At 49.6% G+C, this 26,405-nt stretch overlaps 2 protein-coding genes across 2 annotated transcripts; both read right to left on the bottom strand.

Moving 5' to 3' along the window:
• Positions 1 to 457: 457 nt before the first annotated feature.
• On the bottom strand, positions 458 to 4,561 carry LOC120109897 (probable polygalacturonase). The gene is made up of 5 exons (XM_039123519.1): positions 4,196 to 4,561; positions 2,638 to 2,758; positions 2,219 to 2,393; positions 2,007 to 2,077; positions 458 to 1,420 (listed from the first exon to the last, which is right to left on the bottom strand). The coding sequence occupies exons 1-5, from the start codon at positions 4,541 to 4,543 to the stop codon at positions 759 to 761; spliced, it is 1,377 nt and encodes a 458-aa protein (XP_038979447.1). The 5' UTR covers positions 4,544 to 4,561; the 3' UTR covers positions 458 to 758.
• Positions 4,562 to 15,663: 11,102 nt separating this feature from the next.
• LOC120109896 (probable polygalacturonase) lies at positions 15,664 to 19,947 on the bottom strand. Its single transcript, XM_039123518.1, has 6 exons — positions 19,899 to 19,947; positions 19,421 to 19,792; positions 17,846 to 17,966; positions 17,427 to 17,601; positions 17,215 to 17,285; positions 15,664 to 16,628 (listed from the first exon to the last, which is right to left on the bottom strand). Exons 1-6 carry the CDS (start codon positions 19,935 to 19,937, stop codon positions 15,967 to 15,969), a joined length of 1,440 nt encoding a protein of 479 aa, XP_038979446.1. The 5' UTR covers positions 19,938 to 19,947; the 3' UTR covers positions 15,664 to 15,966.
• Between the last annotated feature and the right edge of the window lie 6,458 nt (positions 19,948 to 26,405).

The following is a 26,405-nucleotide window of genomic DNA, read 5'->3' as shown; positions in this document are numbered from 1 at the left end:
AGCATAGTATATCGAAAGGATTTGTCTTTCAAGATAGAGCTTGTTCTCTTGATGATATCTGTTGGTTGAGACACTTTTTAGTCAGTTAATAAGAAAAAAGTATCATCTTTATACCAAGATCAATTTCATCTGCAATATACAAAGCCTGCGTGTTCTCTTTTAACCTTTGCGCATTCAACAAGAGAATCAAATGGAGTCAATAAATGATTGATAAACTTTTTCAGTATGTTTAACCTATAGTTTCACGTTATAGAAATATGAGAACAGAGTTTAAGCAAAATATTCTCTCCAATGATCTGCTCATCCTCTCAATAAATTCATTAACTCAGAGGGTTATTAAGATCTTTTCTTCTTTTTCTTAGGTGCATCCACTTTATTAGAACTTCCATTATATTGCAGTAGCAGTTGTTATATATAATCAGTTGCAATAATAGTCCCTGTAGCTATTAAACTAGTACTTGTTAGTGATAAATTTAGGTCAAGCTTCACATACACGCAAGCAGATGCTATAGCTTACTCGTTAAAAAAATGGAACTCAAATCCCCAGGAGAAGTGGATTTTTTATTTTTTTGGTGATGGAAATGGATCATTTATTAAACACTAAATTTCCGGATTGAAAATCCAATCATCAAGAACTAGAAAACGCATACACGCTCTGCTCCTACGTGATGTTGGACAGGAAGGAATTATTTCAAGGAAAACAGAACTCGCACCAGCTGTCACACAGTTTTTAACTCTTTCTGCACTCATGGAATGTATCAATAGGTAAAACTATCCGCGGGGAATGGACATGGCGCTGCACCGGTTCCTTGATCTCGGAGCAAAGCACAAGGGGTAGGAGTCACAGCGCTTGCCACGCCCTCAATCTCAGTGCAGTTCCACTTCAGCTTCTTCTTCGAGTGCGCAACATCTATGGTGACGTTAGACAAGCATATCCCAGTGAAGGGTGCCCCCGGAATTCCCTCCAAGTGTCCGGCTATGGTGACATTCTCGGCGACCACATTGCTGTACCTGATATTCCGGACAACTGGGATTGCGTTGGGGTCGTACTTGTCATCAGGGTGCTGCCCATAATTGCCCGACATCCAGAAGACGTACTTCATGGTGTTCAAGGTCATCCCTCTCACGAAAATGTCCTTCACGAATCCTCCCCTTCCGACGGCTGTCTTGATTCTGACCCCAGATTCCGTGTTGATGGCTGTAATGTTTTCAGCCCTGACGTCTTGGATTCCGCCGGACATTTCGCTTCCAAGGGCGATGGTGGCGCTGAAGGGGGAGATGCAGGTGAGCCTCCTGATGTTTACATGCTGGGTTGGCATGTTGAAAGCAATTCCATACTCGTCCCAGCCGCTTTTAATGGCGATACAGTCATCGCCGGAGACTATGAAGCAGTCCTCGATGAGGACATGGGAGCAGGAGTCTGTGAGGACGGGAAGCACCAAAACTATCAATCAAACTTTGGAAAATTACTGTATCCTAAGTCAGCTTTGAACTTCCCCAGAAAAAAATGGGAAATGAACTTTCGTACGGTTTCATGAGTATTCTTTACGATGGTTGTGAATGGCTATAACTAACACCACAAAGGTATTACCAATATATACAGGAAGAATGGATAGCAAGATGACCTTAACTCGTGATGATTATATTTCTTACAAAGAGGTGTTTTATTTCTTGATATGAGTTCAAAAAGAGGTCTGTTAACATGGAATGTGAGAAAGAATGCAGCCAATAATCTTCGAAGATCAGTAATGTGATTTTTTTTAAAGAAAATCGATTCTCTTTCACTTGGCTTTTACCTATTTAATGTATCTTTCCTTTTCTTTTCTTCTTCCTCCTTTAAGAAACCATGAGAAGAAGCATATCCTAAATATTTATACAGTAGAAAAATAGAGTCGAACAGTATATACAAGCATGTGCAAAACAAGTCTAATATTTCCAGTTAGCATTTTGATTGTCCGGTGAATACAATTTATAAACAATAGATCTTCTATAAGCAGCAGAAGTACCTGGATCGATCCCATCGGTGTTTGCAGAGTCAAATGGTGCAAGAATGGTGACGTTCGACACTACGATATTGCTGCATATAGGTCAATTGCTTCTGTCAGCATTCAACCTCGAAAAAAATCAGTTATATGGGTTGTGACTTATGATGGCATGGAGTTTCTCTACTTATGATGGCATGGAGTTTCTCAGTTTTCCTTTGAGGAGATGATCAAACCTGCTGTAAACCGGATGGACGTTCCATGAGGGAGAGTCTTTGAATGTAATGTTGGAAATAAGGACACGGTCTGAGTACATTATTTCAAGCAGGTAACCACGAGTGTACTTCAGCTGATTATTACGGAACTTATCCCACCAGAATCTCCCCTGCCCATTGATCGTTCCATTATCCCCTGCAACATATCGGCCAACAGACGTTGTTAAAAAGCGATTCATGTTAGCTGAAAGGATCAATCTTAGTCCAACTCCAAACCTTATTGACCAACGATTCTCGAGTGAATTAGATGGCCGGTTAGATTTAAAATCCATCATCTTTTGCATAAATGATGGACAGGGATTATGATCCGTCGAAAAATTTATTCAGTAAAATGGGAATCAGTATTGTTACAAAAGCCTTGAAAAGAATACTTGCAATACCTGTGATGACCACATCTGTGAGGTTAGTTCCCATGATGAAGTTGCTGTATCTTCCACCAGCTGAGTCCCTTCCTCTCCCATAAGAGGGCAGGGGATCGATGACTGGCCATTCGTTCAGGTCCTGCAACACCATATCGTGAGAAATGACTGAACGGTGGATGAGGCAAAAGGTTCAAGTCTCAGCTAATCTTTTTGTTGTTAGGACTAAACTATCTTTCACAATTTCTGTCAGTTTCCAAGGGATCTTTGCATCTTGCAAGATGGAGTTACAACTTACAACAGACACAGGTTGGATTGTAAATCAAGGAATATTTAGTCTTATGGGCGCATGCAATAACGCATCCGTATTAAAAAAAAAAATACATTGACAGGAGAATTCTACGTAAGCTATGCAACCATTTTGCATAATATTTGTCTATTATGGTTGTTTGGAATTATGGATGTCAACAAAGATGGATATATGAATATTTTATTTATTTCTGAATTAAACGGCACGGTTTAACCAAAATTAAATGAGAATAGTTTCGTTGATGAGTTTAAAAATTAAAAACCATTCGATTTCAGTTTTAGTTGCGATTCTGATGATTTCTCGATTTGAAACCAAACTCGGCATCAAATTTGACACTAAACTTGAAATCGAAACTAAATGTACCCAATATTTAATACTTGTGATATTATTTGTAAATCTAAAATTAAATGAATTTAGTTATTTAAAAATATATGTAAGATGAAAAAAAAATAAATGAATTTCGGTTTTTTGGCGATTTTTTGATTTTATTTTTTTTGGTGACAGTTATGATTTTTTATTCAAAAATTATTCAATTTCGGTTTTGGCTTTGAGGATGATAGTAAATTTCAATTCCAGTTTCGATTTTTTAACTAAGGGCACCGAAATCACATTATTGATATCCCTATTAGGAATGTCTCTTTAAAAGGTCATTGGAAATTATAAAGCAATTTTTTTTTAAAAAAACCTAATTATAATAGGAAAAAACAATCTTTCTATCCTATCCCAAATTTGTAAGGATAGTTGGGTGATATTCCTTAAACAATATAGATTTGGAATTTTTTTCTTTTGCTACCATCCATCCAAGATGCCTGCAGTGTCCAGTTAGGCTGCACAATCATTTGTGCTACATAACATGCACCGTAAAGAATTGTAATTCTTTTTAAGTTAACTGAGTGATTAATTGCTTTTTTTTATGCACTCAGTGCACAAACTTATCAAATATTTGATTTGATAGGTTGAGAAATAAATATCATACCATCCAAGTTAAATAAAATTCCTACGACCGCTTTTAATACGTCTAAGGAGGCTCGAATAAAGTTGCTAAATTACTGGCTGAGCGACAACTTCCACGGGTCGTGCCCATCTATGATCTTCACCGTCCATACAATGCGTTACATCTATGGCCGGACGGATAATACTTAATAATACGTACTTGCTAATTGGGAAGAAAACCAATCGGTGCATGCGAAGGAGCAAACACGTGAAGCATAAACCGACAGAGGCGAAGCGAGAGACGGAGGAGGGAGGGGGAGAGGGCGGCGACCGCACCTGGGAGGCGAGGATCTCGGCGTCGCGGTGGAGGAAGAGGGTGAATTTGCTGGTGAGATTGAAAGGCCCCGTGAGCCACTTGCCGGGTGGCACGACGAGCATCGCCCCGCCGTCGGCGGCCAAGCGGCTGAGGTGGGCGATGGCAGCCGCGAAGGCGTGCGTGTTGGAGGTGGTGCCGTCCCCCACCGCCCCGAAGTCCTTCAGGCTCGCCGTGTGGGCCCGGCGGCCGGCGGCACCCGCCGCCGCCGCCCACTCGGGCCAGCCGCCGCCGGCCCTCCAGTGATGGTGGCCGTGGTTCCCTAGCCTCGTGCACTCCGCGGCTCCAATGAGACCCACCAGTGCCACCATCCATAAGATCACCAGCCTCGGCACCTGTATGAAAAGTAGGAATTAATTAGATAAAAAGAAGGAAAATATATGAAACCTTTTTTCTTTTTGTTTCTGTTTGTGTGCATGAGAGGAAGGGAAGAGAGGGGGTTACGTAGAGCTTTATCGCGGTATTGCTCATGAGCAGCGCCATTATTGGTTGGGAGGGGAAGAGAGCAATGGCTATCCTCGAATTTGGGTGCAATTTATAGAGGAAATTGGGCTCAGCCGCCCAGGATAATTGTCTTGGTTTTGTAACGTATCAATTGCCCTTGTTTTCATTTCATTCCCTTTTAAATGAAAGGCGAATCTACCTAGAGATATGCTGGAATCCAATCCTGCGGGCAGAGGTATCCTAATAAATACGGGTGCGAGGAAATAAAAGGGAGGTATCAATTAGGCATCATTTGCTTTAATGGAACACTTCTTTTTTTGGCTGGGCAACTTGAGCTCTAATGGAACACTTCGGGCTAAAAATAATTTTAGAGAACGTGTCAATGGAAAGTATTGATTGGATTTTATTCTTTCCAATTCATCATTATTGTTGCTAGAAATTGAACCCGGGGGCGACCGTCGGCCGAAAGGGAGGAGCTCCGCTGCCTGAGTGGCGGGTGGCGGCTCGTCGGCGGGCGGCGTCCTCCTGGAGACCTGCAAGAAGCAAGTGGCCGGGCTATCCGGGGCCGGCCCTCCGATGCTTAAGTCAGTGAGGGGTCAATATGGCAGAAGAGAGAGAGAAGGCCGGAAAACCAGATCCTTACTTTAAAGTGGAGAAATTTTCCTTTTATAGAGAGGGCCGGGTTACCTGTGATGAGACAGAGCAAATGGTTTGTCGTACAATTGGACATTAATGCTCGATCGTGTGAATCAATGCTATTACTGTAGGAGATTAGGCCGAAGCTCAAGTTGTCGTGGAGTCATGCCATCATTCGTAGTCATGCGTGTTTGCCGTGAGTGGCTCGATGTCGATGTCCGTAGGCGATGGAAGCCATACGCTTTAATTGTTGAGTAGGCTGAGGGTCTGTAGGTACCATGCGCTTTGATTGTTGAGTGCACCAGATGTCCGCGGGACTCATACACATTAATTTTTAGCGAAGACAAAACATAGTCTTTCGGTCGTGCTGCGGGAGGATGTAACCTCAGCGCGCAGGTCAGACGTCCTAGGGTTGGTAGGGCTATTCGGGTATCGCCAGGCCGAAGGGGGTCTGCTCGGTCGGCCCGTGCTCGGAGGGGTCTGCTTGGTCGGCCCCTGCCCGGAGGGGTCTGCTCGGTCGGCCCCTGCTCGGAGGGGTCTGCTCGGTCAAGCGTGGCGATATATTTTTCCCCCGACACTACCCCCCGACTTCCGAGCTCGAGCTGCTCGCAGGTTCGAGCGCGGGAAGTAGTTTCGGTTGTGTTAATGTGGATTAGGGGGATTTTGAATTATCGCGCGTTTCAAGGCACCTTTAATAGGCGGCGTCTCTTTATTCGGAAACGTTTTATCAGAGTACCTTTTCGTTTTTCGAAGGTCCTCGCGTCGTGGGCTCATGATGAGACCACACGATCCGACGAGACGCTTCTGTATTCGAAGTGTTGGTTCGAATTGAATGCAGCGCCTTAATTTTCAGGGTTGACGCGTGTCATGATCTGAAGGGGGAGCAGCGCTCCACTTCGCAGATCTGGGCCGTCAGAGGGGTTTATATATATATATCCCTCCTGGGCCGTCTCCTCCCATTGTCTTCATCTTCTTCCCATCTCCTTCTCAGTCCGAAGCAACCGATCCTCCATTATCTCCGGCGAACCCCATAGGTGTCTTTTTCATCCGCCCGGAACCCCTTTTCCCTTCTTTTCTCTTCCTTCTTTCCTAATGGGTCTCGGTCCGAATGAAATCGGGTCCGCAATGAGTGAGTTAGAGGTTGAGATGGTCGAGGAGTGGTTCTTTCCTCAGTGAGGGTTCCGTTTGGAACCCGCTGGGTTGGAGGATCAGGTGACGAACCCCCCTAGGTCGGATCGGAGTGTACTTGGAGGCACTCTGGGCCGGCCTACGATTTTCCTTCCATGGGTTCGTGAACGAGTTGCTCGGGGAGTACCAACTTATCCCGGCGCAACTTGCTCCGAACGCATGGAGGACGATCATCGGGTTCCTGTCGCTGTGCATGGCGTACGGGATCCCGTCTTCCGTGAATGTTTTCCGGCGGCTCTTCATGCTGAAGTCGAACCCGGGAGACGGAGAGTGGCTCTATGTCGCCCTTCGGGCGGGCCGGCCACTCTTCCAGGGCGCTCCGTCGTCCATTCACGACTGGAAGAAGAAATTTTTCTTTTTAGGTTCCGAGCGGACGTGGGGGTTTGATCCTAGGTGGAGGCCGAGCCGACTCAGGACCGCCAACAAAATCCCTAGGCTTTCCACGCGCGAGCAGGGGATCCTTGACGCCGTTCGCAGCCTCGGGGACGGTATTCTTCTGAGCGGCCTCATAAGCGAGGACGCTTTAGTGAATGTAGGCCTGAGCTCGGCGCGTCCTCATGGTAAGGGTAACAGTAGGAAGCCTCTTTTTTCTCTTTTTTTTTTAATTAACATTCTGCATTCTTATCCTGCTCGTCCTTGCAGACATCGCAAAAATGGTAACCAAAGCGAAGCTCTGTACGCTCGGTTCCGGAAGAGAGCTGCCGAGCTCGGAGGAGAGCCGCTCGAACTGAAGAAGAAGGCAAAGGTCTCTGCTCCTCGAGTTGACCCCTTCGAAGCTGCTAGGAGGGGAGGTCCGAGCTCCGAGCCCGGAAGTTCGGGGAGGGGGGGGGCGACTATGGTGCTCACGTGCCCGGCGCCGATCTCACAGATTCCTGGTCGGCCTCCCATCCGACCCAAGGGCTCGGCATCCGAGCCGGGCAGCAGCCAAGGGGCTGCGAGGCCGCCTTCCCCGGGTGCGACAAGGTCCGGCCTCCCCGACCCGCCGGAGAACGAGGGCCAACAAGAAAGGCGGTACTACGTGGTGGAGTGGATGGTGTCCGAGGGCGACTCAGCCCTCGAGAATATCGAGACGGCGCGGCAACTTTTCCGCGTCGCGCTCCTTCCAGCCGACAAGGCGAAGATTCAGGCCATGAGCCTGAACCAATTTTTGGAGATCGATAGATGGAGATCGGGCCGAGCTCGATAGATGGAGATCGAGCCGAGCTCGATAGTCGGTGGAGATCGAGCCGAGCTCGATAGTCGGTGGAGATCGAGCCGAGCTCGATAGAAGACGGAGATCGAGCCGAGCTCGATAGCTGGGGGAGATCGAGCCGAGCTCGATGGTCGGTGGAGATCGAGCCGAGCTCGATAGATGGTGATCGAGCCGGGCTCGATATCGGCGTTCCAAATTTTTTGCTAAGGCGCCCGGCTTCGCTCGGTTCTGGTTGTATCCGAACAGGGTCGTATATACGAGCTGGGCTGGGTCGTTTGGGAGTCATAGCATTTAGACATCAGGAGAAATTCAGCACAATTAAGCAATTGCGAATAAGTCATTGCAGGAAGGTGAGATTTATGATTGAAACGGAGGACCCTTCGGGATTCTATTGGTAGTACACCCGGAGATTTTCGGAACTCCAGCTTCGTGGAATGGGGGTCCCGTCAAGAGATTCCAGCTTGTACGCCCCGGGCCGCTGGACGCGTGCGATCCGGTAGGGTTCCTCCCAGTTCGGAGCCAGCTTTTCTTGCTCGGTTGGTCGGGAGGCCTCTGCCCTTCTGAGAACGAGGTCCTCCGCTTTGAAGGATTTGACTTTGACTTTGGCGTTGTAGTATTGCACTGTCTTTTGCTGGTACCTTACCATGCGAACTCGGGCGGCTTCCCTCGTCTCCTCGATCAGGTCCAGGTTATTTCTAAGCTGTGAGGAGCTGGAGCTGGCGTCAAAATACTCCACCCTTGGAGAAGGGAGTCCAATCTCTAGTGGGATGACGGCTTCTGTCCCATACGTCAAATTGAAAGAAGTTTCGCCGGTGGGTACACGGAACGTGGTCCGATAAGCCCATAGGACGTTGTACAGGTCTTCGACCCACTGTCCCTTGGACTGGTCGAGCATGGCCTTGAGCCCCTGCAAAATAGTACGATTCGTTACCTCGATTTCTCCGTTCGTCTGAGGATGCGCGACCGAGGTGAAGCGGTGGTCGATGCCAAGCTCGGAGCAGAACTCTCTAAAACAGACATTGTCGAACTGGCGACCGTTGTCTGATATGAGGATGCGGGGGAGTCCGAATCTATAAATTATTGACTTCCAGACGAAGTCTCGCATCTTCTGCTCGGTGCTCCGGGCAACTGGCTCAGCGATCCGGGCAACTGGCTCAGCTTCCACCCATTTAGTGAAATAGTCGATGGAGACGACTAGGAATTTTCTTTGCCCGGTTGCCAGAGGGAATGGTCCCAAGATGTCAATTCCCCATTGGGCGAATGGCCAAGGGGAGCTGATCGAGGTCAACAGGGCCGAGGGCTGGCGTTGGACATTGGCGTTTCTCTGAAATCGGTCGCATCATCGGACGAAGTTCAGGGTGTCCTTCTGGAGTGTCGGCCAGTAGTATCCTTGGCGCAAAATCTTGTGCGCTAATGCTCGTCCCCCCAGATGATTTCCACAAATCTCCTCGTGGACTTCGCGCATTGCATAATCCGCCTCTGTCGGGCGGAGGCACCTGAGGAGGGGAGAGGTAAAGGATCTCCGATAAAGCTTGCCTTCATATAATATGTACCGAGCAGCTAAACGCTTGACTCGACGAGCCTCGCGTTCATCACTGGGGAGGACCTCATCCCGCAAGTAGCTAATAAGCTCGTCCATCCAGCTCGGCTCAACTTCAATGCAAAGGGCCAGCTCGGGCTCCGTGCTAGGTTTTTGGAGGTACTCCAGCGCTGCTGCTTTGGGAAGCTCGCTCATGCGAGAGGACGCCAACTTTGATAGTTGATCTGCTCTGAGGTTCTCCGTCCTGGCGATGTGTTGGATATGGAAGGAGCTCAGAGTCGAAGTGAGATCCTGCACTTTCTGAAGATACTCCTGCATCGTGGGCTCTCTGGCCTCAAAATCACCTGAGATTTGGTTCACGACCAGCTGGAAGTCGCTGAAGACCCTCAGGTCCCTCACTCCTAGCTCCCTGGCCAACTTGAGCCCGGCGATGAGTGCTTCGTACTCCGCCGCATTGTTAGAGGCGGGGAACTCGAAGCGCAGGGCCTGCTCGGCGACCACTCCATCTGGACTGGTGAGGATGAGGCCCGCTCCGCTACCCCCGAGTTCGAAGAACCATCAACATGCAAAGTCCATGTCGAGCTCGGGGTTTGCTCCATTGGCGCTGGCTCAGGCTCGGGCTCGTCCGGCACAGTGCACTCGACTATAAAGTCGGCGAGCGCCTGCACCTTGATGGCCGGCCTGGGTCGGTACTCAAGGTCGAACTCCCCGACCTTGACGGCCCACTTTGTGATTCGACCAGCACGATTTGATCGCTGCAGGATCTACTTTACCAGTTGGTCGGTCAGCACGGCCACCGTGTGAGCTTGAAAATAGGGCCGAAGCCTCCGAGCTGAGACGACCAGGGCAAAGGCGGTCTTTTCCAGCTTGGAGTACCGGGTCTCGGCATTCCTCAAGACCCGGCTTGTGTAATATACCGGCTTTTAGAGCTTGCTCTCCTTCCGAACCAAGACCGAGCTCACTGCTACAGGAGAAACTGCTAAGTATAGGTAGAGGAGCTCGCCCTGCTGAGGCTTCGTGAGCAGCGGAGGAGAGGCGAGAAGACACTTGAGCTCCTCAAAGGCTTGCTGACATTCGGCCGACCATAAAAAATTCTTTGGCTTCTTGAGAGGCGCAAAGAATGGAAGGCAGCGCTCGGCCGATCGGGAGACGAATTTTTCGAGAGCTGCGACTCGGCCTGTAAGCCGTTACACTTCCTTGACTGTCCTCGAGGGCGTCATCTCTTGGAGCGCTCGGATCTTCTCGGAATTGGCCTCGATTCTCCGCTGTGTAATTACGAAGCCAAGAAACTTGCCCGAGGTGACTCCGAACGCACATTTGGCTGGATTGAGCTTCATTCGGTACCTTTGAAGTGTAGAGAATGCTTCACTGAGGTCGGTCACATGATCTTGCACCATTTGGCTTTTCACCAACATGTCGTCAACATAGACCTCCATGTTTCGGCCTATTTGGTCTTTGAAGATCCGGCTGACCAGCCTTTGGTAAGTTGCTCCGGCATTTTTTAAGCCGAAGGGCATCACCTTGTAGCAATAGGTACCTCCATCGGTGATGAAGGCCGTCTTTTCCTCATCTTCTGGCGCCATCCGGATCTGGTTGTATCCGGAGAAGGCGTCCATAAATGTCAACAGCTCGTGTCCCGAGGTGGAGTCCACGAGCTGATCGATGCTAGGGAGTGGGAAGCTGTCCTTTGGACAGGCCTTGTTCAGTCGGTGTAGTCCACGCACATGCGCCATTTCTCGCTAGCCTTTTTGACAAGGACCACATTGGCGAGCCACTCTGGATAGGATATCTTTCGGATGAAGCCAGTCTTGAGGAGTTTATCGACTTCCTCAGCTACTGCTCGTTGTCGCTCTGGGGCGGCATTTCGCTTCTTTTGCCGCACGGATTTGCAGGGCTTCACTTAGAGTCGGTGGACCGCGACCTCCGGGTCTATCCCTGGCATATCTGCGGGCGACCAGGTGAAGACGTCCATGTTGTTCCACAGGAAGTTGATGAGGCGATCTCTCTCGCGAGCATCAAGGCCGGAGCCGACTTGCACGGTTAGCTCGGAAAAATTTTCTCGCAAAGGAATTTGAATGAGTAGCTCACCGGGCTCTACCCGATTCTTCTGAGGGCCGACCCGTGCCTCTAAGGTCTCGGCTGAGAGCTTGTCGTCTGTTGTCGAAACCGACACCTTGGCCGGTTGCTTCGCCTCATGGGTCGCCATGTAGCATCGTCTTGCTACCGCCTGGTCCCCACGGACTTCGCCGACTCCTTGGCTGGTGGGGAATCGCATAAGCAGGTGGCGGATTGAGACCACGGCTCGAAGAGCGTTGAGCCCTGGTCGTCCGAGAATGGCATTATAAGCCGAGGGCAGGCGCCCCACGAGGAAACCCATCCTCACGGTACTTTCTCGGGGGGCGAGCCCGACCATGACCAGGAGATCGACCTCGCCCTCCACTGGGACTGAGTCTCTAGTGAATCCGACCAGCGGGGCGTTCATCCTCCGCAATTGCTTTTCTTCCATCCCCATTCGAGAATAGGCGTCGAAGTACAAAATATTTGCCGAGCTCCAATTATCAATTAACACACGTTTTACATCAAATATGTTTATAACCATAGAGACGACCATAGTGTCGTCATGGAGAGTTTCAACTCCCTCCAAGTCCTCATCCGAGAATGAGATGGTTTTCGAGGCGCGCAGGCGCTTCGGGGCGGTTCCTTCCTCTGGAGCTTCTCCGACCGAGGCCCCGCCTCGGATGGTATTGATGGTGCCGGCGATAGGCCTGTTGGCATTTGGATCTTCGGGCTGTTCGGTATTCTCTACTGGCCTTCTCTCTTCGCGCCGGTTTCGTACGAACCGGTCGAGCACTCCTCGACGGATGAGTGCCTCGATCTCGTCCCGGAGCTGGAAGCAGTTCTCCGTATCATGGCCGTGGTCCCGGTGGAAACGGCAGTACTTCCGGGAGTTACGCCAGGCCCCGGGATCTCATCTCGGGGGCGGGGGCCGAAAATAGTTCCGGCCCTCGATCTCCATGAGAATCTCGGTCCGAGGAGCAGTAAGTGGAGTGTAATTTTTGTACCTCCCGTTGGGTATGCGGGACCGTGGTGGAAACCTCGGACGAGGCGGGGACCTTTGCCGAGGTGGTCCCCGCAACCGGGGTGGACTCTTCAGATGAGGCGGGTTCTTAGCTCGGCACGGGGACGGGCTTCTGGGGTGGCCACGCTCCTCGCGATGCCTTTTCTGCTTCTTGGAGGTCTGCGCAACCCCGCTCCGTCTAGAGGCAATGGCTTCCTCGGCTTTCGCATACTTCCGTGCCCGAACCAGCATCTCAGTGAGGTCAGCAGAAAAATTCTTCTCGATGGAGAAGAGTAATCTATAAGATCGGGCCCCAGTCTTCAGTGCTGACATGGCAATTGACTGGTCAAGCTTCCGAACTTCCCATGTTGCGGCGGTGAAACGGTCCAAATATTCCCTGAGGGACTCTCCCTCCTTTTGTTTTATATAGAGGAGGGAGTCCGAGGTCCGTCGCTAGGGTCGGCTGGCAGCAAAATTACTGGCGAATTGCTTGCCGAGCCGTTCGAAAGAGGAGACGGTGCTAGGCTTCAGCCCGGTAAACCAAAGTCGGGCTGCTCCTCGGAGTGTTGTTGGAAATGCCTTACAAAGCATGGCCTCCGAGGCTCCCTGTAGGGCCATTAGGGCCCGATAGCTTTCCAGGTGGTCAAGAGGACCGGTTCTGCCGTTGTAAGGCTCCACCTAGGGTATCTTAAATCTTGGCGGGATCGGCTCATCTTCGATTTGTTGGAAGAAGGGAGACCTCGCGGTGAACTCGAAGTCACCATCGCGTCCCGACCTCCTGCCGTGGAGCGCCTCAATTTGGCGCTCCAGCTTCTCGACCTTCTTGTCGAGCTCGTCGCTCTGAGGGATCGCCGCGGCGGTCCACTCCGGCGCAGGTTGCCCTGGGACTGACTCGGCTTCTGACGGTTGTGGCCAGTCACCAGGGCCCCTCACCGGGTGTTCCCTCCAGGGGGAGGCCTGAGCATGGGGATCTTGGCCTTGCAGGGGCAGTCCGCTTACAGGAGGCACCGGCTGAACTGGTGCCGGAGGGAATGGTGCCGTTGGAATGCCCCTAGGTTGCAGGCCTTGGACAGCAGCGGCCAAGGCCTGGACCTGCTGCACCAGGGCATCAAACTGCTCCGGCCGAAATTGGGGAGTCGAATCGGCCGGAGGTGGCGAGTTCTGGATAGAGTGTCCGGGGCTAGGTGAAGGACGTCGAGAGGCATTAGAAGCTCCCTTGCTTCTCAGCTTCATGGTCGCGACTCAGGCCCTTCCTCTAGCGCCAACTGTTGCTGGAAATTGGACCCGGGGGCGACCGTCGGCCGAAAGGGAGGAGCTCCGCTGCCTGAGTGGCGGGTGGCGGCTCGTCGGCGAGCGGCGTCCTCCTGGAGACCTGCAAGAAGCCGGTGGCCGGGCTGTCCGGCGCCGGCCCTCCGATGCTTAAGTCAGTGAGAGGTCAATATGGGGGAAGAGAGAGAGAAGGCCAGAAAACCAGATCCTTCCTTTAAAGTGGAGAAATTTCCCTTTTATAGAGAGGGCCGGGTTACCTGTGATGTGACAGAGCAAATGGTTTGTCGTACAATTGAACATTAATGCTCGATCGTGTGAATCAATGCTATTACTGTAGGAGATTAGGCCGTAGCTCAAGTCGTCGTGGAGTCATGCCATCATTCGTAGTCATGCGGGTTTGCTGTGAGAGGCTCGATGTCCGTAGGTGATGGAAGCCATACGCTTTAATTGTTGAGTTGGCTGAGGGCCTGCAGGTGCCATGCGCTTTGATTGTTGAGTGAACCGGATGTCCGCGGGACTCATACACATTAATTGTTGGCGAAGACAAAACGTAGTCTTTCGGTCGTGCTGCGGGAGGATGTAACCTCAGCGCGCATGTCAGACTTCCTAGGGTTGGTCGGGCTATCCGGGTGTCGCCAGGCCGAAGGGGGTCTGCTCGGTCGGCCCGTGCTCGGAGGGGTCTGCTCGGTCGGCCCCTGCCCGGAGGGGTCTGCTCACCCAAGCATGGCGACATATTTTTCCCCCAACAATTATTATTGTTTTTTGGTAAACGGCCTTTCCATATAAAAAATATATCATATTTGCACCCCTCCAATTTTGCCCACGGACCTACCAAAAGTTTTGAAGCAAGCACCATAATCACCGATTCTTGTCAATGCACCGTCAACTTGGCCAAGGATCGTCTCCTCCATTTGGACATGGCACTGCAGCTGACCTCTTGCACCACCCACATTCGCTGCCGCCACCTCGATCGGGAGACGCCTCCGTTCGTCGCTATTGTCGGTGCCAGGACACGAGCATTTTGTTGACATAAAATGGCTAGTCGGAAGATATTATTTTGATTTCTTGATCATATATAAGTATTCAAGATCTATCTAGCAAATAACCGTTGTGAGACTAAACACACGCCCGCGCGGGTCCTCACATACTCTCCCCATTCAACACCCAATGGATCCATGCTACAGTGTCCCCTAGTCCACATAGGTTATAGACCGAGTCCGCTCTGATACCACATAGGCTACAGTGTCCTCACATAGGCTTGTCCGCTCTGATACCATTTATGATAAATTTAGGTCAAGCTTCAGGGTCGAGGCTGGCTGAAGAGAGCAATCGCTTGATTGTGTTGTTCTTAAACATCTTCAATGATCTCGAGAATCCGTTCCTCAACTACATGGCAAGCAATTCGGACAAGCCTACTGAACTTCTCAATGGCTAAAATAGGTTCTAAAGCACATTGTAAGGTCGAAATACCCTTGTTAATAAACTTACCTTTGGCCCCTAGTTAATTTATAAAAGTTTAATTATTGTAATAAGATGAAAGGAGACGTATTTTGCTACAGAGAGCACAGCTTGAAGTTTTTATTCATGTAGCGTTAAATAAATCCTTATATTTTATATTGCTAGTTTGGTTTACAACTTTAAATAACTCTAGCATAGTATATCGAAAGGATTTGTCTTTCAAGATAGAGCTTGTTCTCTTGATGATATCTGTTGGTTGAGACACTTTTTAGTCAGTTAATAAGAAAAAAGTATCATCTTTATACCAAGATCAATTTCATCTGCAATATACAAAGCCTGCGTGTTCTCTTTTAACCTTTGCGCATTCAACAAGAGAATCAAATGGAGTCAATAAATGATTGATAAACTTTTTCAGTATGTTTAACCTATAGTTTCACGTTATAGAAATATGAGAACAGAGTTTAAGCAAAATATTCTCTCCAATGATCTGCTCATCCTCTCAATAAATTCATTAACTCAGAGGGTTATTAAGATCTTTTCTTCTTTTTCTTAGGTGCATCCACTTTATTAGAACTTCCATTATATTGCAGTAGCAGTTGTTATATATAATCAGTTGCAATAATAGTCCCTGTAGCTATTAAACTAGTACTTGTTAGTGATAAATTTAGGTCAAGCTTCACATACACGCAAGCAGATGCTATAGCTTACTCGTTAAAAAAATGGAACTCAAATCCCCAGGAGAAGTGGATTTTTTATTTTTTTGGTGATGGAAATGGATCATTTATTAAACACTAAATTTCCGGATTGAAAATCCAATCATCAAGAACTAGAAAACGCATACACGCTCTGCTCCTACGTGATGTTGGACAGGAAGGAATTATTTCAAGGAAAACAGAACTCGCACCAGCTGTCACACAGTTTTTAACTCTTTCTGCACTCATGGAATGTATCAATAGGTAAAACTATCCGCGGGGAATGGACATGGCGCTGCACCGGTTCCTTGATCTCGGAGCAAAGCACAAGGGGTAGGAGTCACAGCGCTTGCCACGCCCTCAATCTCAGTGCAGTTCCACTTCAGCTTCTTCTTCGAGTGCGCAACATCTATGGTGACGTTAGACAAGCATATCCCAGTGAAGGGTGCCCCCGGAATTCCCTCCAAGTGTCCGGCTATGGTGACATTCTCGGCGACCACATTGCTGTACCTGATATTCCGGACAACTGGGATTGCGTTGGGGTCGTACTTGTCATCAGGGTGCTGCCCATAATTGCCCGACATCCAGAAGACGTACTTCATGGTGTTCAAGGTCATCCCTCTCACGAAAATGTCCTTCACGAATCCTCCCCTTCCGACGGCTGTCTTGATTCTGACCCCAGATTCCGTGTTGATGGCTGTAATGTTTTCAGCCCTGACGTCTTGGATTCCGCCGGACATTTCGCTTCCAAGGGCGATGGTGGCGCTGAAGGGGGAGATGCAGGTGAGCCTCCTGATGTTTACATGCTGGGTTGGCATGTTGAAAGCAATTCCATACTCGTCCCAGCCGCTTTTAATGGCGATACAGTCATCGCCGGAGACTATGAAGCAGTCCTCGATGAGGACATGGGAGCAGGAGTCTGTGAGGACGGGAAGCACCAAAACTATCAATCAAACTTTGGAAAATTACTGTATCCTAAGTCAGCTTTGAACTTCCCCAGAAAAAAATGGGAAATGAACTTTCGTACGGTTTCATGAGTATTCTTTACGATGGTTGTGAATGGCTATAACTAACACCACAAAGGTATTACCAATATATACAGGAAGAATGGATAGCAAGATGACCTTAACTCGTGATGATTATATTTCTTACAAAGAGGTGTTTTATTTCTTGATATGAGTTCAAAAAGAGGTCTGTTAACATGGAATGTGAGAAAGAATGCAGCCAATAATCTTCGAAGATCAGTAATGTGATTTTTTTTAAAGAAAATCGATTCTCTTTCACTTGGCTTTTACCTATTTAATGTATCTTTCCTTTTCTTTTCTTCTTCCTCCTTTAAGAAACCATGAGAAGAAGCATATCCTAAATATTTATACAGTAGAAAAATAGAGTCGAACAGTATATACAAGCATGTGCAAAACAAGTCTAATATTTCCAGTTAGCATTTTGATTGTCCGGTGAATACAATTTATAAACAATAGATCTTCTATAAGCAGCAGAAGTACCTGGATCGATCCCATCGGTGTTTGCAGAGTCAAATGGTGCAAGAATGGTGACGTTCGACACTACGATATTGCTGCATATAGGTCAATTGCTTCTGTCAGCATTCAACCTCGAAAAAAATCAGTTATATGGGTTGTGACTTATGATGGCATGGAGTTTCTCTACTTATGATGGCATGGAGTTTCTCAGTTTTCCTTTGAGGAGATGATCAAACCTGCTGTAAACCGGATGGACGTTCCATGAGGGAGAGTCTTTGAATGTAATGTTGGAAATAAGGACACGGTCTGAGTACATTATTTCAAGCAGGTAACCACGAGTGTACTTCAGCTGATTATTACGGAACTTATCCCACCAGAATCTCCCCTGCCCATTGATCGTTCCATTATCCCCTGCAACATATCGGCCAACAGACGTTGTTAAAAAGCGATTCATGTTAGCTGAAAGGATCAATCTTAGTCCAACTCCAAACCTTATTGACCAACGATTCTCGAGTGAATTAGATGGCCGGTTAGATTTAAAATCCATCATCTTTTGCATAAATGATGGACAGGGATTATGATCCGTCGAAAAATTTATTCAGTAAAATGGGAATCAGTATTGTTACAGAAGCCTTGAAAAGAATACTTGCAATACCTGTGATGACCACATCAGTGAGGTTAGTTCCCATGATGAAGTTGCTGTATCTTCCACCAGCTGAGTCCCTTCCTCTCCCATAAGAGGGCAGGGGATCGATGACTCGCCATTCGTTCAGGTCCTGCAACACCATATCATGAGAAATGACTGAACGGTGGATGAGGCAAAAGGTTCAAGTCTCAGCTAATCTTTTTATTGTTAGGACTAAACTATCTTTTACAATTTCTGTCAGTTTCCAAGGGATCTTTGCATCTTGCAAGATGGAGTTACAACTTACAACAGACACAGGTTGGATTGGAAATCAAGGATTTAGTCTTATGGGCGCATGCAATAACTTTTATGCCTAGAACGCATCCGTATTAAAAAAAAAAAACATTGACAGGAGAATTCTACGTAAGCTATGCAACCATTTTGCATAATATTTGTCTATTATGGTTGTTTGGAATTATGGATGTCAACAAAGATGGATATATGAATATTTTATTTATTTCTGAATTAAACGGCACGGTTTAACCAAAATTAAATGAGAATAGTTTCGTTGATGAGTTTAAAAATTAAAAACCATTCGATTTCGGTTTTAGTTGCGGTTCTGATGATTTCTTGATTTGAAACCAAACTCGGCGTCAAATTTGACACTAAACTTGAAATCGAAACTAAATGTACCCAATATTTAATACTTGTGATATTATATATGTGTAAATCTAAAATTAAATGAATTTCGTTATTTATATATGTAAGATGAATAAAAAATAAATGAATTTCGGTTTTTTTGGCGGTGTTTTGATTTTATTTTTTTTGGTGACAGTTATGATTTTTTATTCAAAAATTATTCAATTTCGGTTTTGGCTTTGAGGATGATAGTAAATTTCAATTTCAGTTTCGATTTTTTAACTAACGGCACCGAAATCACATTATTGATATCCCTATTAGGAATGTCTCTTTAAAAGGTCATTGGAAATTATAAAGCAATTTTTTTTTAAAAAAACCAAATTATAATAGGAAAAACAATCTTTCTATTCTATCCCAAATTTGTAAGGATAGTTGGGTGATATTCCTTAAACAGTATAGATTTGGAATTTTTTTTTTTTCTTTTGCTACCATCCATCCAAGATGCCTGCAGTGTCCAGTTAGGCTGCACAATCATTTGCAGTACATAACATGCACCGTAAAGAATTCTAATCTTTTTAAGTTAACTGAGTGATTAATTGCTTTTTTTTATGCACTCAGTGCACAAACTTATCAAATATTTGATTTGATAGGTTGAGAAATAAATATCATACCATCCAAGTTAAATAAAATTCCTACGACCGCTTTTAATACGTCTAAGGAGGCTCGAATAAAGTTGCTAAATTACTGGCTGAGCGACAACTTCCACGGGTCGTGCTCATCTATGATCTTCACCGTCCATACAATGCGTTACATCTATGGACGGACGGATAATACTTAATAATACGTACTTGCTAATTGGGAAGAAAACCAATCGGCGCATGCGAAGGAGCAAACACGTGAAGCATAAACCGACAGAGGCGAAGCGAGAGACAGGGAGGAGGGAGGGGGAGAGGGCGGCGACCGCACCTGGGAGGCGAGGATCTCGGCGTCGCGGTGGAGGAAGAGGGTGAAGTTGCTGGTGACATTGAAAGGCCCCGTGAGCCACTTGCCGGGTGGCACGACGAGCATCGCCCCGCCGTCGGCGGCCAAGCGGCTGAGGTGGGCGATGGCAGCCGCGAAGGCGTGCGTGTTGGAGGTGGTGCCGTCCCCCACCGCCCCGAAGTCCTTCAGGCTCGCCGTGTGGGCCCGGCGGCCGGCGGCACCCGCCGCCGCCGCCCACTCGGGCCAGCCGCCGCCGGCCCTCCAGTGATGGTGGCCGTGGTTCCCTAGCCTCGTGCACTCCGCGGCTCCAATGAGACCCACCAGTGCCACCATCCATAAGATCACCAGCCTCGGCACCTGTATGAAAAGTAGGAATTAATTAGATAAAAAGAAGGAAAATATATGAAACCTTTTTTTTTGTTTCTGTTTGTGTGCATGAGAGGAAGGGAAGAGAGGGGGTTACGTAGAGCTTTCTCGCGGTATTGCTCATGAGCAGCGCCATTATTGGTTGGGAGGGGAAGATAGCAATGGCTATCCTCGAATTTGGGTGCAATTTATAGAGGAAATTGGGCTCAGCCGCCCAGGGTAATTGTCTTGGTTTTGTAACGTATCAATTGCCCTTGTTTTCATTTCATTCCTTTTTAAATGAAAGGCGAATCTACCTAGAGATATGCTGGAATCCAATCCTGCGGGCAGAGTATCCTAATAAATACGGGTGCAAGGAAATAAAAGGGAGGTATTAATTAGGCATCATTTGCTTTAATGGAACGCTTCTTTTTTTGGCTGGGCAACTTGAGCTCTAATGGAACACTTCGGGCTAAAAATAATTTTAGAGAACGTGTCAATGGAAAGTATTGATTGGATTTTATTCTTTCCGATTCATCATTATTATTATTTTTTGGTAAACGGCCTTTCCATATAAAAAATATATCATATTTGCACCCCTCCAATTTTACCCACGGACCTACCAAAAGTTTTGAAGCAAGCACCATAACCACCGATTCTTGTCAATGCACCGTCAACTTGGCCAAGGAAAGTCTCCTCCATTTGGACATGGCACTGCAGCTGACCTCTTGCACCACCCACATTCGCTGCCGCCACCTCGATCGGGAGACGCCTCTGTTCGTTGCTATTGTCGGTGCCAGGACACGAGCATTTTGTTGACCTAAAATGGCTAGTCGGAAGATATTATTTAGATTTCTTGATCATATATAAGTATCCAAGATCTATCTAGTAAATAACCGTTATGAGACTAAACACACGCCCGCATGGGTCCTCACATACTCCCCCCATTCAACACCCAATGGATCCGTGCTACAGTGTCCCCTAGTCCACATAGGTTATAGACCGGGTCCGCTCTGATACCATTTGTAATAACCCAGAATTCACCCAAAATGGCTAGTCGGAAGGTATTATTTGGATTCCTTGATCCTGTATAAGTATCCAAAATCTACACAGTGAATAACCGATATTAAACTAAATACACGCCTGCACGGATCCTCACACCCTCCGCCACTTCCATTGGGACATGGACATGGCAGCCATCCTCCACCGCCACCGCCGTCTCAACCGCAAGATGGCGGCACTCCTCTGCCATACTGGATAGAATAGGCCCTGGATAGGGCAGAAGCCCCCGGGGTCGAGGCTAGCTGAAGAGAGCAATCGCTTGATTGTGTTGTTCTTAAACATCTTCAATGATCTCGAGAATCCGTTCCTCAACTACATGGCAAGGAAGGCGAACAAGCCCAAACTACGAGTACGTCTCCTCGTCCTCCTCATCGTCGTCATCGCCGTCCATTTTGGCCATCAATTAACATCCAGTGTCAAGATATACAACCCCATGCTCCTCTTCGACATCGTGTGTACTCCCACCGACATGGAGTATGTCGCGTTCCACGACGCTGTTGACGCCGACGGTGATCAAGGATTCCCCTACTTTTAGGTTAATTTTGACTTTATTGGACCATTTTTTAGGATTATATTAGAATTTTAGGTTAATTTTTGAATTTTTCTAGTTTGTTTCCTGAAATTTTTCATCAGACATTCAGATTGGAGCCCCATCAGTTCAGAAGTAGGGTAGTAGCATGTGATCCAATGCTTGCAGGCAGCCATTAAGAGTAGAGCATCCGAGGTACTTTCCTCATCATTCTTATGCACCACAAGGGTCAGTATTTTTTCTACTAATATTAGTGACGCAAGTTTCTATGCGAAGATTGGGTTCCCCATTTGCATTGTGAATGTTGGTATTGATGACAAAAATTTCTATTTAGTTATTAATAAAATATATTGTTTAATATATAATAAAAATTTAACTATTGAAATCTTTTATTATTATAATCTATTATATTATTATACAGCACTTTTGGAGGAAAAAAAAAGAAAAAAATCTATCCCATTCATCGCACATGGCCAATGTTTACACTACAAAAGAAAGGATATTGCAGGCTACACCAAAGAAAGGCCTCCAACGGCTAAGGCTTACTAACGGCTAACTTCTGGCTATCTAGAGAGAGAAACTCTGGCGTAGAGAGAGAGAACCCAACGGCTATCTAGTCGGCGGTGTTCGTGAGACACTTGGCCGGGGAATCTGGTGCTCCGGCTGGTCGGCGTGTTCCGAGTTGATTGTCTTGAACCCTTTGGGAGTCTGTAAGACAGCAAGCGGGCGAGCGGCAGCGGGACTTGCCTCCGGGGAGGAAACTTTAAGGGAGATCGCCGGCGCTTGGGTGGACCGGGCCTGCGGTAGCCTGCTTCCAAAGTTTGCTGACCGAGAGGGTAGATCTTTGCGTCTGGCCCTCGCCGGAAGAAGGGGGGGGGGGGGGGGGCGACTGGTACACTCGGTCCTTCTTGCTCTGTTTACTTTGTGTTCTCAGGTGAGCGACTGCAGCATGGATCGAAAAGGGAAGCAGCCGGTGGCGAAGGCGACGGAGGAAGCGGCGAGAGGCTACGGTAAGCCGTCTGGTCGTGGGGTGCGCCCTGCTGCCTGATCGAAGCCGGGGCCGTGGATTACCCACTGGCCCACGGCCGAGGAGGTGGAACGCCTGAGCCGCCGCTTCCCAGATGTCTTGCGGCCGCCGGAAGAGCCGATAGAGGCGGCTCGGCAGGTGTGGGAGGGGCGGGCGGTGATTGCTCGCAGCTTTGGCCGCCGGATTCCGGCGGAATGGGTGGCCAAGGATGTGGCCGCCCGCGCGAAGCTCAAAGACGTGGTGGTCGTCCCGCTAGCGGACGACTACCTCGCCCTGAGATTCCAGTCGACGGAGAACCGGGATCGGGCCCTCAGTGAGGGACCTTGGGTGGTGGCGGGGCAACTCCTCGCCATGAGCCCGTGGGTCCCGGACTTTGAGCCCGGGGACGACAAGGTGAAAAGGGCGATGGTGTGGCTCCGGTTGCCGCGACTGCCGCCGGAGTACTGGTCGACGTCGACCATCCTCCACATCGCGGCTCGGGCGGGCCAGCCGATGGCGGTGGATGGGGTCACCGAGCAGTAGGCGGCGATGGGTTTCGCCCGAGTTAAAGTGGCGATTGATACCACTGAACCACTACGACCGGGAGTCCTGATACAGGGGAAGACGAAGGTGCGGTGGCAGCCCTTTGTCTTCGAGAACATCCCGGTCCTTTGCCCCAGCTGTGGGCGGATGGGTAACGTGGAAGCGGCCTGCCGCTTTCCGACGGTGTCCGGCGCACACAGGGAGGTGCCCCTGGTGGTAAAGGAGATGGGGGGCAAGCCCGATCTACCGACCTCGGGCGGTGGAGAGGAGGTCCAGGGGCCTGTCTACGGCCCCTGGATGGTGGCAACGCGGCAGAAAATCCCACGGGAGGATTTGTCGCTGCGGCCGAGGGAGACGACCGGCCCCGATCTTGGGGCTGGGTCGTCTTCGAGGCGGCCGTCGCCCTCGGTGGTGCCGACAACACCGCCCGCACCGGTGTCTCCGGCGGACACGGACGGCTGGCAAAAGCCAGCTAAGGTAGCGCGTCTCTGGTCGCCGCTGGCAGCGGAGGGTTAAGGGCTACACCTGGCTCCTCCTCTCGGCTTTTTCAGGTCGACCCGGCCGGCGAGCTTGGGGACGATTTGCTTGAGCCAGACGAGTCGGAACCGTGCGCGAGGGGGGGGGGGGGGGGTTACCCCTCTGCGAGCTGACCCGGGGCCGAGTTAGGAACTCGCCCTGACACGGGCTGAGCCGGGGCCTAGTGGACCAGTTGCGGCCCGAGCCCAAACTCAGAAGAGGCCCAGGCCACCAGTGGGCTCGGGCCCGCACGGAGGTCCAGGAATGGCGGTCCAGCTGGCCCGCGCGCTTCCTACGGTGGGCCAGCGGGCTGACACCATGCTGGCTCGCGCCCGGGCCCAGGGGACGGGATGCCGGGGCCGTGGGAGCGACCCGGGACGCGCCAGCAGCGCAGGGCGCGCCTCGTGCCCGCTCAGCCCCGGGCCTGCGGGCCTCCCAGCGGCAGGGGAGCGGGCCCGGGAGCTATTGGGTCGGGCCGACCTAGCTGTGGGGGCTGAGGACGGCCCACGAGCCCAGGGCATTCTGGCCCAGGCCACGGGGGAGCTGCGGGTAGTCCTTCGTGCGGGCTCAGAAACCCAGGTCTTGGTGGGCACTCAGCTTCAGTCAGACTTGGGTCTAGGGGTCCAGGTTGAGCTAGACCAGCAGGCTGATGGTGAGACGATCCCAGTCTTCTGGTTTGGCCCTCCGCCCCTGGCCTCGGGTGAGCTGGAGGATGCTGCCTCAGGTAGGTGTGAGGGGGGGACCGACCGGCTCCTTACATGGAGGTTGAGCCTTTATTGCCGGGAGGGGATACAGACCTACCCACTGTTGTGCAGCGCGTCAGGGCAACAGTCATGAGTGTTGCTCTTTTGGCATACGAGGAGGAGGAGGAGCGGGGCAGCCGGGGCATCGAGCCTGAGGCCGGCCCCACGACCCTAGGGAAGGATGGATCCGAGGCCGACTATGTGGACTGTGATCCATGATGATTTTAGCTTGGAACTGCAGGGGGCGGCCAAGCCGTCCTTCATGTCCTCCTTTAAGCGATTAGTACAGGTCCACTGTCCAGAGATCTGTTTTCTATGCGAGACTCGATTATCCGGTGCGGGGCTTAGACGTGTGAGGCAACATTTGGAGAGGGACTGGGAGACCTACGCAGTTGACTCCCGGGGGTTGTCGGGAGGCATTTTGGTCCTGTGGAGGTGAGGAGTGGTGACCGTTGATGTTTTCCACAATTGCCCCCAACAGGTAGTCATGGTAGTATCAAAGCCGGAAGCCGCTCCGTGGATACTCTGTGGTGTGTATGCGAGTACGGATCACAGGGTTCGGAGAGTCCTCTAGCAGGAGATCACTAACCTCATCACCCAGGGCATCCCGACGGTGGTGGTCGGTGACTTTAATTGTATCCAGGATGAGAGTGAGAAGCGGGGAGGTGTTGCCTTCACTGATAGAATGGATAGGAGGGAGTTTCATGACTTTGTATTGCGAAACGGCCTGGTAGACCTTGGTTTTTCTGGACCTAAGTTTACCTGATGCAATAATCAGTTAGGTAGTGCTAGGGTCTGGGAGCGCCTAGATAGGGCCTTTGCATCTCCAGATTGGATCCTCCGATTCCCTACTTGCCGGGTCAGTCATCTTCCCCAGATTGCCTCTGACCATTGCCCCTTGCTTCTATCCACCTCATCGGCACACGTCCATCACAGCCCCTTCCGATTTGAGAAGGTTTGGCTATCATACCCCCACTCGTGGGATGTAGTTCGCGACGCGTGGCGTACCCCGGTGCGTGGCGATGCCATGCAGGCGGTTTTGCGCCGATTGGAATTGACTAAAAGGCGTCTTCGTCGTTGGAACCGTGAGGTTGTGGGCAACATATTCCGGCAATTGGAAGGGGTCGAGTCCTCGATTGCTGAGTTGCAGAGGAAGGAAGACCTAGGAGGTGTGCTTCTGGAGGACGATATGTCCGACCTTCGGGGGTTGCTAGCGACTCATCATTCGCTGCTACGGCAGCACGAGATTTTCTGGCGACAGAAATTTCGTGTGCAATGGGTGAGTGAGGGTGATCGCAACACCAGTTTCTTCCATCGGTCGACGATTATTCGGAGGCAGCGGAGCATGATTCATTCTTTGCGAAATGGGACTGGCCATCGGGTAGAGAGTGAGCAGGCGGTTCGGCAGACCTTCTTTGATTTTTTCCGCGCCAGATGGATGGAGGATGACGAGGCCGGTGACGGTGACCGCCCCGTGAGGGTGGAGATGGGTATTGGTGATGTTGAGAGGGCATCCTTAATTCGACCGATGTTAGCACAGGAGGTGCAGGAGGCAGTTTGGGCACTGGCTGCAGATAAGGCCCCAGGGCCCGACAGTTTTCTTCCTTTCTTCTTTCGGTAGTACTGGGGCATTATCCGCCGAGGTGTGATGGAGGCTATCCAGTGTTTCTTTACCCAAGCTGCTATGCCTGAGGACTGGAAGGCCACATTCATCACGCTTATACCAAAGCGTCAGGATGCGGTTAAGCCCAGTCACTTCAGGCCCATTAGCTTGTGCACAACCTTGTATAAGGTTGTGGCAAGAATTATGGTGGGCAGAATGAAGCCCCTTTTGCCTGGTATCATCAGTCATGAGCAGGGGGCATTTGTAGCTGGTAGAAACATCTCACACAATATTTTGTTGGCTCAGAAAATGATGTGGGATCTTCAAAGAGCACCGAAGCGGCGCAGCTTGATGGCCATCAAGCTGGATATGGAGAGGACTTACGACAGGATCAGGTGGAGCTTTCTTGAGCGAGCACTGGAGGCGTACGGTTTTTACAGGCAGTGGATTGGATGGATCATGGGGTGCATCCGGAGACCAAAGTTCTCTATCTTGGTCAACGACACACCCTCACTGTTCTTCGAGTCCCCCTTGGGATTGCGGCAGGGATGTCCTTTATCCCCATATCTGTTTATTATTTGTGCTGATATCTTATCACGAAGTTTGCAGAGAGTTTGCGCCGA

The sequence above is a fragment of the Phoenix dactylifera genome, chromosome 2 (genome assembly GCF_009389715.1).
Source record: "Phoenix dactylifera cultivar Barhee BC4 chromosome 2, palm_55x_up_171113_PBpolish2nd_filt_p, whole genome shotgun sequence".
Lineage (NCBI taxonomy): Eukaryota > Viridiplantae > Streptophyta > Magnoliopsida > Arecales > Arecaceae > Phoenix > Phoenix dactylifera.
Note: the sequence above shows the minus strand (reverse complement) of the source record. Positions and strands in the feature narration are given on the sequence as shown.

Coding starts and splice junctions, on each gene's coding strand:
- LOC120109897 (XM_039123519.1), bottom strand. CDS start 4,543: ATGGTGGCACTGGTGGGTCTCATTGGAGCCGCGGAGTGCACGAGGCTA. Junction 2,759..4,195: donor CCGAGATCCTCGCCTCCCAG/GTGCGGTCGCCG, acceptor ATGGTGTTGCAG/GACCTGAACGAATGGCCAGT. Junction 2,394..2,637: donor CACAGATGTGGTCATCACAG/GTATTGCAAGTA, acceptor GATATGTTGCAG/GGGATAATGGAACGATCAAT.
- LOC120109896 (XM_039123518.1), bottom strand. CDS start 19,937: ATGGCGCTGCTCATGAGCAATACCGCGAGAAAGCTCTAC. Junction 17,967..19,420: donor CCGAGATCCTCGCCTCCCAG/GTGCGGTCGCCG, acceptor ATGGTGTTGCAG/GACCTGAACGAATGGCGAGT. Junction 17,286..17,426: donor GTCCATCCGGTTTACAGCAG/GTTTGATCATCT, acceptor ACCTATATGCAG/CAATATCGTAGTGTCGAACG.